The 14,432-nt window shown below is 38.0% G+C and overlaps 7 protein-coding genes across 7 annotated transcripts; 4 read left to right on the top strand and 3 right to left on the bottom strand.

The window, feature by feature from the left end:
- Positions 1 to 571: 571 nt before the first annotated feature.
- Positions 572 to 1,105, bottom strand: gcv3 (glycine decarboxylase complex subunit H; the record flags this gene model as incomplete). The annotated part of the gene is made up of 1 exon (XM_056180013.1): positions 572 to 1,105. The coding sequence occupies one exon, from the start codon at positions 1,103 to 1,105 to the stop codon at positions 572 to 574; it is 534 nt and encodes a 177-aa protein (XP_056035379.1).
- A 1,040-nt stretch (positions 1,106 to 2,145) lies between these two features.
- On the top strand, positions 2,146 to 3,330 carry omh1 (Golgi alpha-1,2-mannosyltransferase Omh1; the record flags this gene model as incomplete). Its single annotated transcript, XM_056180012.1, has 1 exon — positions 2,146 to 3,330. One exon carries the CDS (start codon positions 2,146 to 2,148, stop codon positions 3,328 to 3,330), a length of 1,185 nt encoding a protein of 394 aa, XP_056037234.1.
- A 190-nt stretch (positions 3,331 to 3,520) lies between these two features.
- On the bottom strand, positions 3,521 to 5,914 carry SOMG_01218 (plasma membrane ClC chloride channel; the record flags this gene model as incomplete). The annotated part of the gene is made up of 3 exons (XM_056180011.1): positions 3,521 to 5,433; positions 5,475 to 5,726; positions 5,779 to 5,914. The coding sequence occupies 3 exons, from the start codon at positions 5,912 to 5,914 to the stop codon at positions 3,521 to 3,523; spliced, it is 2,301 nt and encodes a 766-aa protein (XP_056036878.1).
- Positions 5,915 to 6,445: 531 nt separating this feature from the next.
- On the bottom strand, positions 6,446 to 7,924 carry bqt4 (bouquet formation protein Bqt4; the record flags this gene model as incomplete). The annotated part of the gene is made up of 6 exons (XM_056180010.1): positions 6,446 to 6,470; positions 6,524 to 7,513; positions 7,572 to 7,625; positions 7,673 to 7,772; positions 7,810 to 7,841; positions 7,884 to 7,924. 6 exons carry the CDS (start codon positions 7,922 to 7,924, stop codon positions 6,446 to 6,448), a joined length of 1,242 nt encoding a protein of 413 aa, XP_056035856.1.
- Positions 7,925 to 8,771: 847 nt separating this feature from the next.
- uve1 (endonuclease Uve1) lies at positions 8,772 to 10,487 on the top strand (the record flags this gene model as incomplete). The annotated part of the gene is made up of 1 exon (XM_056180009.1): positions 8,772 to 10,487. The coding sequence occupies one exon, from the start codon at positions 8,772 to 8,774 to the stop codon at positions 10,485 to 10,487; it is 1,716 nt and encodes a 571-aa protein (XP_056035857.1).
- Positions 10,488 to 11,202: 715 nt separating this feature from the next.
- ppm2 (tRNA methyltransferase Ppm2) lies at positions 11,203 to 13,245 on the top strand (the record flags this gene model as incomplete). Its single annotated transcript, XM_056180008.1, has 1 exon — positions 11,203 to 13,245. The coding sequence occupies one exon, from the start codon at positions 11,203 to 11,205 to the stop codon at positions 13,243 to 13,245; it is 2,043 nt and encodes a 680-aa protein (XP_056035858.1).
- A 261-nt stretch (positions 13,246 to 13,506) lies between these two features.
- sen34 (tRNA-splicing endonuclease catalytic subunit Sen34) lies at positions 13,507 to 14,337 on the top strand (the record flags this gene model as incomplete). The annotated part of the gene is made up of 1 exon (XM_056183887.1): positions 13,507 to 14,337. One exon carries the CDS (start codon positions 13,507 to 13,509, stop codon positions 14,335 to 14,337), a length of 831 nt encoding a protein of 276 aa, XP_056036309.1.
- Between the last annotated feature and the right edge of the window lie 95 nt (positions 14,338 to 14,432).

Below are 14,432 nucleotides of genomic sequence, written 5' to 3'. Positions count from 1 at the left end.
CCTAGAGTTTCTTATTTCGACTTTATTATTTTATATTTTTGTTTCATAAACAATTTTAGTGTACGTGCTTCTTCTTTTACTTATTTTTTTCTGATTCTTTTTTATTTTAACGGCTATTAAGCCACATAGTTTTGTTTTTTTAATAACATGTCTGTCTAATTTCACTTTGTAGAATTACAATTTCACGCAAGGTGTAGAAACAACTCAGAGCCCAAAATCATTAGGGAGAATTTATTACCAGTAGAGAAGGAAAGAATAAGGAAATATGGAAACTTGTGTCTGCGCACAATGAGATCAAGGTCGGTGAAATTGGGGTCCAAAATAACAAAAAAAAAGGACAAATAATTGAATAGAAAAGCACGAAAATATTAGGCAAGAAAAATAAACTTGCTGAGCTTGGTACTCAATTCAGTATGGGGTAGATTATAGTTGCACTGGAATGATTAAAAAAGGAAAATCGGCAATAGACGACATCCATTCCATTATTGTTTAGGACTTGGAGGAAAAGGAGTTAAAAAAAAAGAGAAAATAATGATATGGAGTTAAACCATCAATCGGACTATGAGTTGGATTAGTGGGTAGCGTCTACTTCATTGCAGTATTCATCATAAGCTTCCTTGGTCAGCAAACCTTCAAGTTCTTCGGGAGAAGAGAGCTTCACTTTACAAAGCCAGCCATCATCTTCAGGAGATTCACCGGCTGTTTGAGGAGTATCAGTAAGAGATTTATTGATTTCTGTAATTTCGCCTGTTACGGGAGAGTAGACATCGCTTGCGGACTTCACTGACTCAACGGAGCCAATTCCATCGCCAGCTTTAACGGAGGACCCTTGTTCAGGAAGCTCGACGTAAACGACTTCACCAACGGCATGGGCGGCATACTTTGAAATACCAACAGTACCCATTTCACCGTCTACTTGAACATATTCATGTTGTTTTGTGAAACGTTTGGTGGAATAAAAATTTGCGGCTCTCCATTGAAAGGCATTGAAAGAACGAGCAACAGCGCTTGGAGAAGAGCGTACGAGAAAAGGAGATGCTGACTTGAGAGACAAGGCAGAGCGAAGAGATCCAAGACCTGAACGGCAAACGCGAGAAGCAAGCATATTTTATTGATTAGTAGAAATAAGAAAAAGTGTTGCGAAGACGAAATTCGAATATGTGCGTTGAACTGGTAGGAGTGTTTCTTCGGGCTTTTTACTCCACGACCAAGTCACTATCGCAAAGATGCCTTGTGATAACAGTTGAATTATTCTTTATTTATAGTATTTTTCTTTTCAAACTATTTGATTTTAAAATTTTCAGGTTTTCACTGCACTTTTGCTTTGGAAAGTTGAGAGGCTGTAGATACGGGAGAAACAAATAATGTCAATAAAATAGCCAGGATTTTACTTAAAAAATTAATTTGACAAGCAAAGAACAACTACGAAAAAAGAGATTTTGTTTCTGCAAATGCAAGAAGCATATGTTTATCTGTATGAACCAAAAAGGAAAAAAAAGTTCGAGAGTGGCAGAAAAAGAATAAAATTTAAGTAGAGCATGTAAAATAAAGGAATTTGTGTACAAACAACCAAGTACTTATGGGCTCAACCGTGCTCAGCCAAGATCTATTTTTGGGTTATGAATCCTCTCCTTCGCTGAATTACACTACGCAGACAAAGAATGGTATCTAACTTCTTAGCCACACTGTCAACATTAAAGGAAGAGTGAGCTTGAGTATAGTATACCTTTTTCCCTCTACAAACTCTTGAATATATTGGCATTTTGTATATTGCGAGGTTTGCTATTGAGTTCTCTTGATTTATGGTGAGTTATTAGAGAATCATTCATTGAAGAGATTGATTGCCTCTCACTGTTCATATTTGGCTTTTTCTTTTCTCCTTTTGGGTTCTATTTTCACGTTTCGTTTTGGGGTAGATTGTATCCTTTGGTTTGCACGATTATTGCTTTTTGTATATTTCCTCCTCCTTGTTGAATTGGGCTCGCTGTCATTACTTTTTCTACTTGAGAGTGCCATAAGAAAAGATTTTGATTCACATCCCCGTAGATTGTATATATATATCTAGGATTGTTCATCTGGAAGCAGTACTTTTCTTTGCGTTGGATCTCATTTTGTGAGCAAATTGACCATCTTTTTTCTTTCATAATGATACTGTATCACAAAAAATTTAAACGAGTTTTTCTCGTGGTTAGTGTAATCGCCTGTCTTGTTTTTTTACGATATCGAAATGACTTTCGTGGTATCTTGAGCGTTTTGGAAGCTTCTGTATTCAAGAACCCTTTTGCAGACCATCAAACAAAATATTTTGATATTGCAAGTCTTCCTAGCTCAGAGCGCAGTCAATGGCTTCCTGACGGCCGTGTGAACGCTGCTTTTGTCAGTCTTGCTCGTAATAATGACCTGAGAGATATGGTCCAATCTGTCCAGCGTTTGGAGCGCCGATTTAATCATAAATATCATTATCCTTGGGTATTTTTGAACGATGAAGAGTTTAATGAAGAATTTAAAAGTCGGATCAATGAAACGGCTTCTGGCCCTGTTGAGTTTGGCGTCATTCCCAAAGAACATTGGCAGATGCCTGAAACGGTAGACCGGGACAAAATGCATGATAATTGGGAGAAATTAAAAAACCAAAACATACTTTATGCCGATTCCGAATCGTATCGTCATATGTGTCGCTTTGAATCTGGCTTCTTTTACCGCCATCCCCTTGTTAAAAAATATGAATATTACTGGCGTGTTGAACCCAGCGTTGACTTTTGGTGTGATTTGGATTTTGATCCTTTTGCTTATATGAAGCAAAACGATAAAGTTTATGGCTTTACCATCACAGTCTCCGAATACACCGAGACTATTGCAACCTTGTGGGAAAACACCCGTAATTTCCTAAAGCTCCATCCCGATACTCTCCATCCTAATAATTCTCTCAACTTTATTTCTGATGATAAGGGCCGAACCTATAATAATTGTCATTTTTGGTCCAATTTTGAGATTGCCAAAGTTGATTTCTGGGAAAGCGACGCTTACGCAAAATACTTTGACCACTTGGATAGTTCCAACGGATTTTTCTATGAACGTTGGGGTGACGCGCCTGTTCACAGTATTGCTGCTGCTCTTTTTACAGATCGCGAATCAATTCATTTTTTCAATGAAATTGGATATTGGCATCCCAGCAGCGGCCATTGTCCTCTTGATGAACCAACTTTAGCAAAATGTGAATGTAGCCCTTATGATTCGATTGATCATAACGGCTGGAGCTGCTTAAACAAATACTATGATGCTTTTGATATACCTTATCCTGCCAACTGGCACTTGTACAAAGGTGTATAATTGTACCAATCATGAATTAGGGGTTTTTATTTGTTATTTTTGTTCTTAATCTCATTTTCTTGAAACTTTCTTACCCGCCTATATTGCATATCATTCTTCTGCAACGTTAAAGTATTTGCTTTATGTACTCTTTTTTTCTTTTCACGGACTACTGAGCAAAGTTTTTTTCTAATAAAATTCACACTTAATTCTATGACCTCAAAACCTGTAGCTCTATATCTTTGTCATGTTCACTATTTTCCATTTCATGTAGCGGAACGTTTTCGACCCTTGGATTTGCTGAAGTTGGCTGATTGAGAGTTTTTAGGTAGTGTTTTGTTAGTAGCAAATCTTTCCGCGTTATCAGTCCTATAAGAACACCATCCTTCTCAACATGTACAACTTTTGGACAAAGAGCCTGAAAGATGGTACTTACTTTGGATAACGACTGATTGTATAAAACACTTATTGGCTGTAAATTCATGTAGGATGATAAATCAAAACCATTAGAGTGTGAACCGGAAGAATGCTCATTCATATCGTCCATCGTTGCTGAACCTTTAAAATAAATCCCTTGGTCAAAGGTAAAGGTTGGGTTGCTTTTCAATTCCTCGAATGCTAACATGATTGAGCTCCTCTTTATGTAACCAATAAGTTCAAATTGTTTTGGGCTATTGATTACAGGATATCCGCTGAACGAGTATTCTTTCATAGTTCTAAACAACCACCTCCATGTAACCCCATGTGATGGTATGGCTATTATATTCTTTGACATAATAGTTGTCACCGGAAATACAATATCTTCGTCTTCAGAATAAATATTCTCTGGTTCCTGAAATGGAATTCCATTGAGCTTGATGCTTCTATCAGCTATGCCGTCGCGACCAAATACAGCGCCCACCGCATTAGCTATAGCAACCACGAGTACAGTGGGAAGGATAAAATTCAGAGCTCCGGTCAATTCAAACATAATGACTACGACGGTCATAGTCAAATGCATCATACCACTTAAACTTGCGGCAGCTCCTAAAAGAGCATACGTTCCCGGCGTTATACATGATCCTGATCCGTGGCACGCAGAAAATAGATAAAAGTTTGGGAATTTTCTATAGAGTATGTCGGCAAATAATCCAACTATTCGTCCAAACGTAGCTCCGACAGCCATGGAAGGAACGAAAATGCCGGCAGGCACTTTAACGCCATATGAAAACGCAACAAAAACCATCCTTAATAAGGTTGAAGCTAACAATAACAATGAGTTTTTCCCTTCATTAGTGGGACTACAAAGGTCATTTAATTCAGGAGTACTCATAGCCTTGCAATCTTGAAATAAAAGTTCCATACTTAAGGTCATATCCAATTTCAACCAAGTATTAAAGTAACTAACTAATGCAGTGACTACTACAATGACAGAGGCATCTATCACTGGCCACTTATCAACGTAAGCTTTCCTCAACTTCTGAACTTTAATGAAAAGCCTCATGACAAACTCGCCATAGAGCCCTCCAAAAATGCCAAGAATCGAAAAGTACAGCAATTCAAAGAAATGCCAAGAACCAGAATAGCGGACTTCGAAGAGAACTAGTTGGCCCGTCCGAAATGGATTAAGTAGATGTAAGGTTGCAACGGCAAAAAGGCAGCAAGAAAATGTATACCAAATCATCTTGGAAGTGTATCCAGAAGCCATTTCCTCAATGCCAAACAATACACCTCCAATGGGGGATCCAAAAGCAACAGCTACACCGGCGGCAGCAGAGGAAACGTATATGTCTCGAAAATTAACTGAATGTAATTTCAATCGCCTAAAAATAGAAGCTATAAAATGCCCCATGGCTGTTGCCAAATGCACGCTCGGTCCTTCTTTGCCGACAGAAAGACCACTTGCAATGGTAAGCGGTAAGCAAACACATTTAACTAACAAAACACGAAAAGAAACAAATTCGTCTCTAGAAAAACCATTGATTATTGACTTAATCTCCGAAATTCCACTGCCTGCAGCAAGCGGAGAGAGATCTCTGACAACAATTGCTGATACCATAATAAAAACCAAAGCAAGAAAAGTATAAACTAAATAATTCAAAATAAAAGAATCGCTCCATTGAATCCAAGTAGTACAAGTCGTACCTAAATAGCATTAGTAAACGATGGGAATGCAATGTGCTAACCTGCTTCTTCGCTGTACATGCAGCAAAACTTTTCATTAAAGAGCCACCTAGACAAGCAGTAACCTCTCCTAACATCAGAAAGGAATGAAGTAATCACATTTAGCATATAAGCTGAAGCCCCAATGCTAACCCCTATGATACAAACAATAAACCAAGAATGACCTGCATTCCAGAGCCTCCATAAAGCAGACCAGTTATTTTTGTCTATACTTTCTTGTTTGTTGAATGCCTGAATAGTTTCTTGGACTCGATCTAAGGGAACATGGTTAGTAAAAGTCAACATAAATACTCGCTAATTACTTACCATCGGTTTTGAAATTGTCAAAACTCTGACCCCATTTGGATAATAACAAATGTCTATCAGGTTCATGCTCTATTATAAAATCCGATTCGCCCGAAAGTAACGATTCTGTGGATTCCCGTCGTTCCAGAGATTGCATTACCTTTTCGACTGCAATGTGAAAATAATAACAACCCTATGCATAAAAGCTAGTAAAACCAAAAGTTTTTACAATGAGAAAATGGTTGTATATTATTAGTATGCGAACAAGTTGCAATGGTGTCTCAACATAATCAAAACAATGATTGGAGAAGTATGGATTTGGGAGTTGTCACGGTTCAGCAACTTGAGAGTTACGGTTAGACTACTCAACTAACGGCAAAATTATAACTAATTTGATCAATACAAATGCTGAAACTTTTTTGAATAAATTAATCAATTGACTTTGTAAAAAAAAAGCACAGCTTTCTTATTCCTGAATAACTAAAACTTACAGTAAAGATTGAGTAACCATTAAAGGGAAATCCCCATTTTGCATTAACACTTTAAAAATAAATCTCGAATCCCTTCATCTTAAAGGCGTGCAGAAACTTTGCTTCCTGGTATAATAAAACTTAACAGATAGGGACCGCACCAACTAACTGAAATTTACAAGTTCTTTCTTCCAATTTTCTTTTTGTACACGTAAAAATTAGAAAAGAAATGGCAAAATAGCCCTATACAAACATATTAGTGATGAGAAAATGTGATAGATAAATGTTTTACATACCCAGCACCCAAACCAACAACAATACCCGTCAGAGCACGAACTTTTCTCTTTTCGTAATGAATCTCTGTTTCCAACTTGGAGATTCTGGATTTCTTAACAGGTACCATAGCAGCTTCATTGCTCTCTTGTGGTTGGGTTTCTTCATATTCATCGCGACTTCTCTTTTTTGAGCCAGGAAAAGAAGGATGAGGAAGATGGATAGAAGTCATAGCTTTCTTTTCGAAAGCTTCTAAAGGTTTTTTCACCTGTTGTGTTACATCTGAAACGCGACGGTTCACGTTTGACCGAAATTTGCCTAAAAGTTCAGAAGGTCTCACCGGAGTCCGAACTTTCCTCGAAATGTCGGAAAAGGACTTCTTTTCTTCGTCGTCTTCTTCTACCTTTGCGTCTAGCTGCTCATCCTTTGATTTTCTTTTCATCTTCGGCTCTTCATCCAAGGGCTTCTCTGAAATGTTCGTTTCGTCTTGCTTCCCAGCATTCTTTTCTTGTTCTTTCACTTCTTTCTTTTGTTCTTCTTCATTAGGAGCAGGAGCAGCTAAAGAAGAAGAAGAAGCTGGAGAGCTAGCTGTAGGAGGAGTGGGTTTCTTGGTATCGTCTCCTTTAGTCTGAATCTCCTTACTATCTTTTTCAGACTTTCCACTGCCAGAAAAGAGAGATTTTGTGGGAGATTCGGAAGACTTAGATGAAGTTTGCGAGTATTTTGTCTTGAAGGACTTGTCTAAAGTTGAAGGACTAGCACCTGCTGGCTGATGAAGTTCAGTTGGATGAGAGCGAGCGGGAGTTGCATAAGTCGAAGGGGTTGTGGAAGCCTCTAATAATGCCTTGATAAATGGAGTCATACCGTAGTCCTTGGCTAAAATTAATGAGTCCTTTGGGGAAATCCACAAACCAGAAACCTGCTTTTCCTCGACAGGATTCAAGTTTGCACGGATCCACTCCATTTCAAAATCTTCTTCCTCTTGTTTAGCTTTTGGGAAAGCCGAACGAAACCTGCAAGAAATGAAACGTTAATATTAATACTAGGGACTATATCAAAGTACAAACTTACATAGAGGTTGCACTAATATTGGAGTTTTTGGCCATGCGCATTAAAAAATGTGGTCTAGAGAATTAGTAAATGTTTATCTTCATCTATCAACGTATACTTACTGTTTGGAATCAGGATTGTTGCACTTGAGACGAACAAAGGTAGCCGGTCCGTCCGGGAATTCGATCACTTGAGAGCGACATTTGCTGATTAAAGAGGAATCTACGAGTTAGCTCATAAACGCTACAGCTGAACATACAATCGACTGTATCGTCGTCATAAAGAGGATTTCTAGTTGTTAGACATTGTCAATTTTGGAGGATCTACAAGTACCTTTCAGCAGGAAGTACTCTTCCTTCCTTTGTGTTTTCCATTTCGATATTAAGCAATAAAAAATATCAAGTTGTAAATTGCTCACACTAAAATACTTTACTCAATGTAGTCGTTATATGGGTTGAGACGACGTAAAAGCTGTGCTGCAAAATGTTGCGACACACAAAACCCAATAAGGAAATGTAATGAGGATAAATGAGTAAGGAAATATAGATATTTTGATGGTTGTGTTTATTATTTATGATTAAAAACTGCATTCAATGAATCTTGAAAAAAAACCTATTGAAGTTGTTTAAATACATACTCTTAGTAGAGAGGTCTTGTACGGATTAAAGCTACATGATGTTTAGAACTGATTCGTATTATACTTGATTCTAACAAATTATCCTTCCAAAAATGCGAACATGATATGTTATACTTTTATTTTTTTAAAGACCGTATCTTTTGAGGTGCATGATTACTTTGTTTTAAAACTTTGAAACCCTTTACAAAGTGTGTTACAGAAGTAAACAAACAACTATGCTGTAAAAATATAATAACAATAATCTGTCGCATTTTGCCGCAGATACGCGAATAATTACATTTATTTTTTCGCTTGAAATAACTTAATTAAAGTAATGATGAATTCCCTACGTCAATACCAACACCTTTCTAAAAACAAAAGCAAAGCGTCTACGACTATACCTAGGAAATACATAGAGCCATATGGCTTCAAGAAAAGTAAGTGTTGCACGTAAGAGTGATGTAGATATAATTGGATTATTATTCATGTAAATAGAAGTTGCTGTTCTAATGTCTGCTTGAATGATTAATTTCATAGCCTTTTTATAAGGCGAGTATAAGTATTTTACAGGATTGCCATTGAACAGGTAAACTTTTTTTGGTCGCATGCTTCGTCGGCTGCACGAATTCCATTCATACCGGTCCCTTGTTTGGAATTTCATATATTATAAAAGAATTATGCCTCGCAGACAAACTACGAAAAGAACAAAAGGTCAGAGCTATGAATCAACCGATACTTCTTTACCCAATGCTCATATTCAGAGTGTAGCCCTAGAACTCGAAACTAGCAGGCAACGTTACCAAGTATCAATTAATGACTCCTCCGAAAATCGCACGTCTTCTTTGCCAGATTCAGAGACTTCTCCATTAGTCGAATCGGCTATGCCTGGATTAAGGCGGTCAAGAAGAGGAAAAAAACCAGTTGACTATCGGACAGAATCGGATACCGACCCAGAAGACGAGAATCTTCCTCTCTCAAAAAGCGAGGTAAAGGCTTATATCAGTGAAGACTCCGAAGCTTCTGTGGTAAATGGAACGGACTCGTCTGCGTCTGACCTGGATGACGATAAAACTCTGCTTTCGAAAAGTAATTCCAAACAAAAAAGAAGCACTCCATCAAGAAGGAAACGATCCAAAATTGATTCGCCTGAAGAATCCTTTGAAGAACCTGAGGTTCCTCGACCCATCTTTGATTGTCCGGAGAAACCACTACCTTGGAAAGGGCGACTTGGTTACGCATGTCAGAACACGGTGTTGAGGCTTTCCAAAGAAAACGCGTTTTGCTCGCGAACTTGTCGAATCGCTACAATACAAAAAGAATCTCTGCAATTTGCCAAGGATTTGGGCGTCAAAAACACACAAGACTTAGCTGCTCTTATAGAGTGGAATAACAGATTTGGTATTCACTTTATGCGGGTAAGTTCTGATCTTTTTCCATTTGCGAGCCATGGTACCTATGGGTACTCATTGGAATATGCAGATTCTTATTTACAAGCTGCAGGAGAGCTTGCAAATAAATATAATCATCGCTTATCGACGCATCCAGGACAATATACTCAAATAGCTTCGCCAAAGGTGTCCGTTATTGAAAATGCTATTCGAGATCTTTGCTATCACGAAGAGCTCTTGTCCAGAATGAAGCTGAATGAACAGCTAAATCGCGATGCAGTCATTATATTACACCTAGGAGGTTCATTTGAAGGAAAAGAGGAGACACTTGCGCGATTTCGTGAAAACTATGCACGCCTTTCTGAAGCCGTCAAAAGGCGTTTAGTTTTGGAAAATGACGACGTCACTTGGTCCGTCCAGGACCTACTTCCTCTTTGCCAAGAATTGAATATTCCTATGGTTTTAGATTGGCATCATCACAACGTTGTTCCAGGGACTTTACGAGAGGGATCTTTGGATTTAATGCCTCTCTTACCAGCGATCCGGGAAACTTGGACTAGGAAGGGGATTACTCAAAAACAACACTACTCTGAATCAGTCTCTCCTCTGGCTATTTCTGCCATGAAGCGTAGGGGTCACTCTGATCGTGTGTACAGCTTACCTCCGTGTGAGCCAGATATGGATTTAATGATAGAGGCCAAGGAAAAAGAGCAAGCAATATTTGAATTGTCTAAGGTTTACAATTTAGACAATCCTTCATGCCCAAAGGAAATTGAAGGGCCGGATTTTGATGTACTTAACGAAGGTTATTATCCTCCTGGCGCAGAACGACGACTTATAGCTCGCAAACAGAGGAAAAAGAAAGCGGAAAATAACAAGGAGGAAGCTAAAGATGATAAGGAACTGCAAATGAAAGACGAATCAGATACATAAAAGCGGTCAAAAGAAGCACTTTCCCCTTGTGTTATATCAGCATACGTAGCAACGATACTTCATCTCCTTCGTGTTTCATTAAATTTTTTAGATGTATATGTCCAGATTAATAAATACGTGAATTCTGATTTGTAGCATTAGGAAGGGAGTTGAATAAATATAACATATACTCTAGCCAAATCCAACGATGTTTTCATGGTTGCAGTGATCAACTTTTTCTAAATAGAAAAAAAAAAGGATTTAATTACTAAATATACAATATTCAGAATATCTTGATCGGTATTGTAAATCGGCCAACTCTAATTTTCATATTGAACCAATGTTGTGTTTACTAATGCACTTTCATTAGAATACGAATACGTGCATTAGTAAACTCATTCTGACTCAGTATTTTTTCCAGGTTGCTTTTCTAGTATTCTCATGGAATCCTAGAAAGAGGTTAACAAAGCTTTTTGAAAGGCATTATAAACGTTTTATTAAGCTTATTTTATGTCGATTTTTCAGTAATGAATATAAGACAGAATTCAGAAACAAGCGATAGAAGCCCGTTGTAAATCTTTTTATTAATTCCCTTTCCCTAAACTCATTTTCGAGCAAGAAACCAGCTAGCTACTCCTAGCATATTGCATCTTTATTTCGTTCTCTCTTGTCTTACGTTTCCCGGTAAAATTTCGTTCATAATTAGCATTAATAACGAGAGGGCATATTTTCAAAGATGGTTACAAAAGAATATACGTTTCGGTCGAAAGACAAAGAGGTACGGAAAACCAACGACAGTTCCATTCTTTCCAAAGCGTCAGTTGAAAAATGCGGCTACCCAGGATTCGATAAAAACCACAGTTACTACAGGCCGTTTATTAGTAAAACTCCTAGGAGATCGCCAAGCGTAAACAGAGGTTATTGGACTCGTTGTATAGCGATAAGGTTTGCTATTGAGAAATTCGTAGAAAAGAAGTGTGGAAAACCAAAAGCTATTGTGAATCTGGGAGCCGGATACGATCCATTGGCTCTGCAGCTTTTGAATTCATACAGTGATCAAAGCACTGAAGACATCGTGTTTTACGATGTAGATTATCCAGAGTCCATTGAAAATAGAGTGAACATGATCATGTCTGATGATTTCCTCCGTGGAATAATCTATAAAAATGATTCTGATATAGAAGAACACAACGAGATTCATACCAAAAGCTATCACACGGTCGGTTGTAACTTGAAAGAATTGGATTTTCTTCAAAAGAAGCTAGATGAATGTGGCCTCGACTACAAAACCACCTCAATTCTTTTCGTTTCCGAAGTTGCCGCGGTTTATATGCCTGTCAATGCGTCGGATTCACTACTAAAATGGATGTCTCAATTTCCAGATGCTCATTCTTGCTTTTTAGAGCAGATCGCTCCTGCTGGATTTAGCCATCCATTTGCCAAGGTTATGGTTAAACACTTTAAAGAATGGGGTTCCCCACTACATGGCCTTGCCGCATATCATAGTTTAGAAGCTTTAAAGTGCAGATGGGCAAATCTGGGCTGGGAACATGTAGAAGTGTTTGATGTCTGCACTTTCTGGAATTTCTTATTGAGCGAAAAATATCGAATAGAATGTGAACAAACCGAACCTTTTGATGAATGGGAAGAATTTTACTTCTTCCTTCAACATTACAGTATTCAACATGCCAGCAGCACTTTGGACCAAATTTACAATATGGTTGAAAATCCAAATCCTTATATGCAATATTATCGTTATCAAGTCAATGGACACGAAATCTCACCGGTTCAGTGTAAAACATCGCTATCAAATAAGCGCATGGAACTCACTACGGTTGCGGCCGGAATTAAGGAAGCTCTTCCCAGTTGTCGGTCTGCTGGCGTTGGTGTTTCTGAAAATGGAATATTATTGCAAGGAGGTCTTTCACCGTCTGGTCGTTCTGATTCTGCCTTTCTAATTACGGAGAAGCAAAATGTTAAAGATATCTCCAGTGCTGAACTACGCCCTCGTGTGAGCCATGCAATAACACCGGTGAATAATGGAGATTATATGCTCATAGGAGGACGAGAATCGCCAGTTAAAGCTCTTGATTCTTGTTACCTATACTCAAATGGAGCATGGAAACAAGGAGTATCTTTACCCTATCCAGCATTTCGTGTTTCAACTACAACAGTACATTATGAAAATAAAACTTATATTCTGCTTCAGGCCGGCAAGCCACATGGTGGTTGGCTTATTTGGTCGGAGCATACGAAGGAATGGTCTCCAGTTCTTTGTACAGAACCCTCTTTAAGTCAAAGCTGGGGTTCTAGCATCCATTATTCTTCACAGCTACAATTTGGATTCCTAGTGGGTGGCATGGATCATAAAAATTCACCTATTGGGGATGTTTGGGAATGGAAGCTTGAAAGGCAAAATGATCGTTTCAAACTATACTTCTCACCATGGAATTTGAGTGAGGATTTAAAGATTTTACTTGCACGAGTCAATAGCAACCTTGTAGTTTTCGACGAAAATAATACTAAGCCAATGATTATTGGCGGGGCAGGCCTGTATAAAACAATGAAATGGGAAGAGGAAGCATTTGTCATTAATATGATCGATCGAGATATTGAAAACGTCTGCCTAGAAGAACACGAATCAAGGCCGGCTTTAGTTGCTTGTCAATGCTGCCGTTTTGGTGATCTCCTGTTTGTTTTTGGGGGTGGTTGTATATGTTTTTCTTTTGGATCTTTCATCAATGAAAACGTTCACTGTTTTAAAATTTCTCAGCAATAGAGTTTCGGGGTTTTGGGTCAAAATTTCTTTTTTTGTTTATAATTACTTAGATATAGTAGGCTAGAAGATAACAAGTTAACCGTTTACTTATCCGAGTTTTCTATCTTTTCATGAAGAGATCATAATTAAACCTACAATTGTAGTTAGATGCCAACTGAATAAAAACATTAAATACGATATATTACAGCTATTTATCTGAAACACCAAAAGTTGTTAACCCATATTAGTACTACGCTCATTATGGGCAAGTTATCCCTAAACATGAACGACACGAAGTATCCAATTTCGTATATTCAAGGAAAGTATCTTCTTTTTGATATAGAAGCAATTCAGTATTTTCGCGAAAAGTACCATATTCTTGGCATTCTCTCTGGAACGCTTCCTCAACTCCCTCAACAGAATATCTTTTTGGGTCTTCCTCTCCAATTGACGAAAGAGGAAGTGTATTACTTAGTTAAAAATGGAGCAGCTTTTGTTATTGATGATGAAAAAGTTCATAAAGATTATTTCAGTAATTTAGTTGATAACGACAGAAAAGCCCTTGCAGAGAGGCGTCAGAAGATGGCCGTTGAACAAATGTTGACGGCGCGTACTAAAGAAAACGACAAGAAAATAGAAATTATGAAAAAAATAAATAAGGAAATTCCCTTAGATACCTTGGACTACGACGGTACCCAACCTGTGAATTTAACGATGGTACCAATTGATACAAGTACAAAGGGGTTAAAAAGAGATCATTTGGAAACATCTTCATTAAGCTTACCAGAAATTGAAAGAAGGCGGTATTTGATATTCGAGTCACTAGTGATGAATGGCTTTTTCCTTAATCCTGGTCTTCGGTTTGGTTGTGATTTTGTTGCATATCCGGGTGATGCTCTGCGATTTCATTCACATTATTTGGTAAACGGGTATAATTGGGACGACGAAATCCCACTTTTGCTACTTATAGGAGGTGGTCGTCTAGGGACCGGTGTCAAAAAGGCCTGGCTCATCGGAGGGGAACAGGAAACGCACAACTCAACGACTTCTGATGAGAACAATTTAGATGCAACATATCGCCAATTTTCAATTGAGTGGTCGGGTTTTGGTTGAACATTCATATGGTATTGGGGAAGAAACTTATTATTTATTCGCATAACGCAAAACGTAGTAACAAAACCAGCTACATAGATAAATAAATGAATATG

This window comes from Schizosaccharomyces osmophilus, chromosome 1 (assembly GCF_027921745.1).
Source record: "Schizosaccharomyces osmophilus chromosome 1, complete sequence".
In the NCBI taxonomy this organism is placed as follows: Eukaryota; Fungi; Ascomycota; class Schizosaccharomycetes; order Schizosaccharomycetales; family Schizosaccharomycetaceae; genus Schizosaccharomyces; species Schizosaccharomyces osmophilus.
The sequence above is the reverse complement of the archived record's forward strand: the minus strand, read 5'-3'. Positions and strand labels throughout refer to the sequence as shown.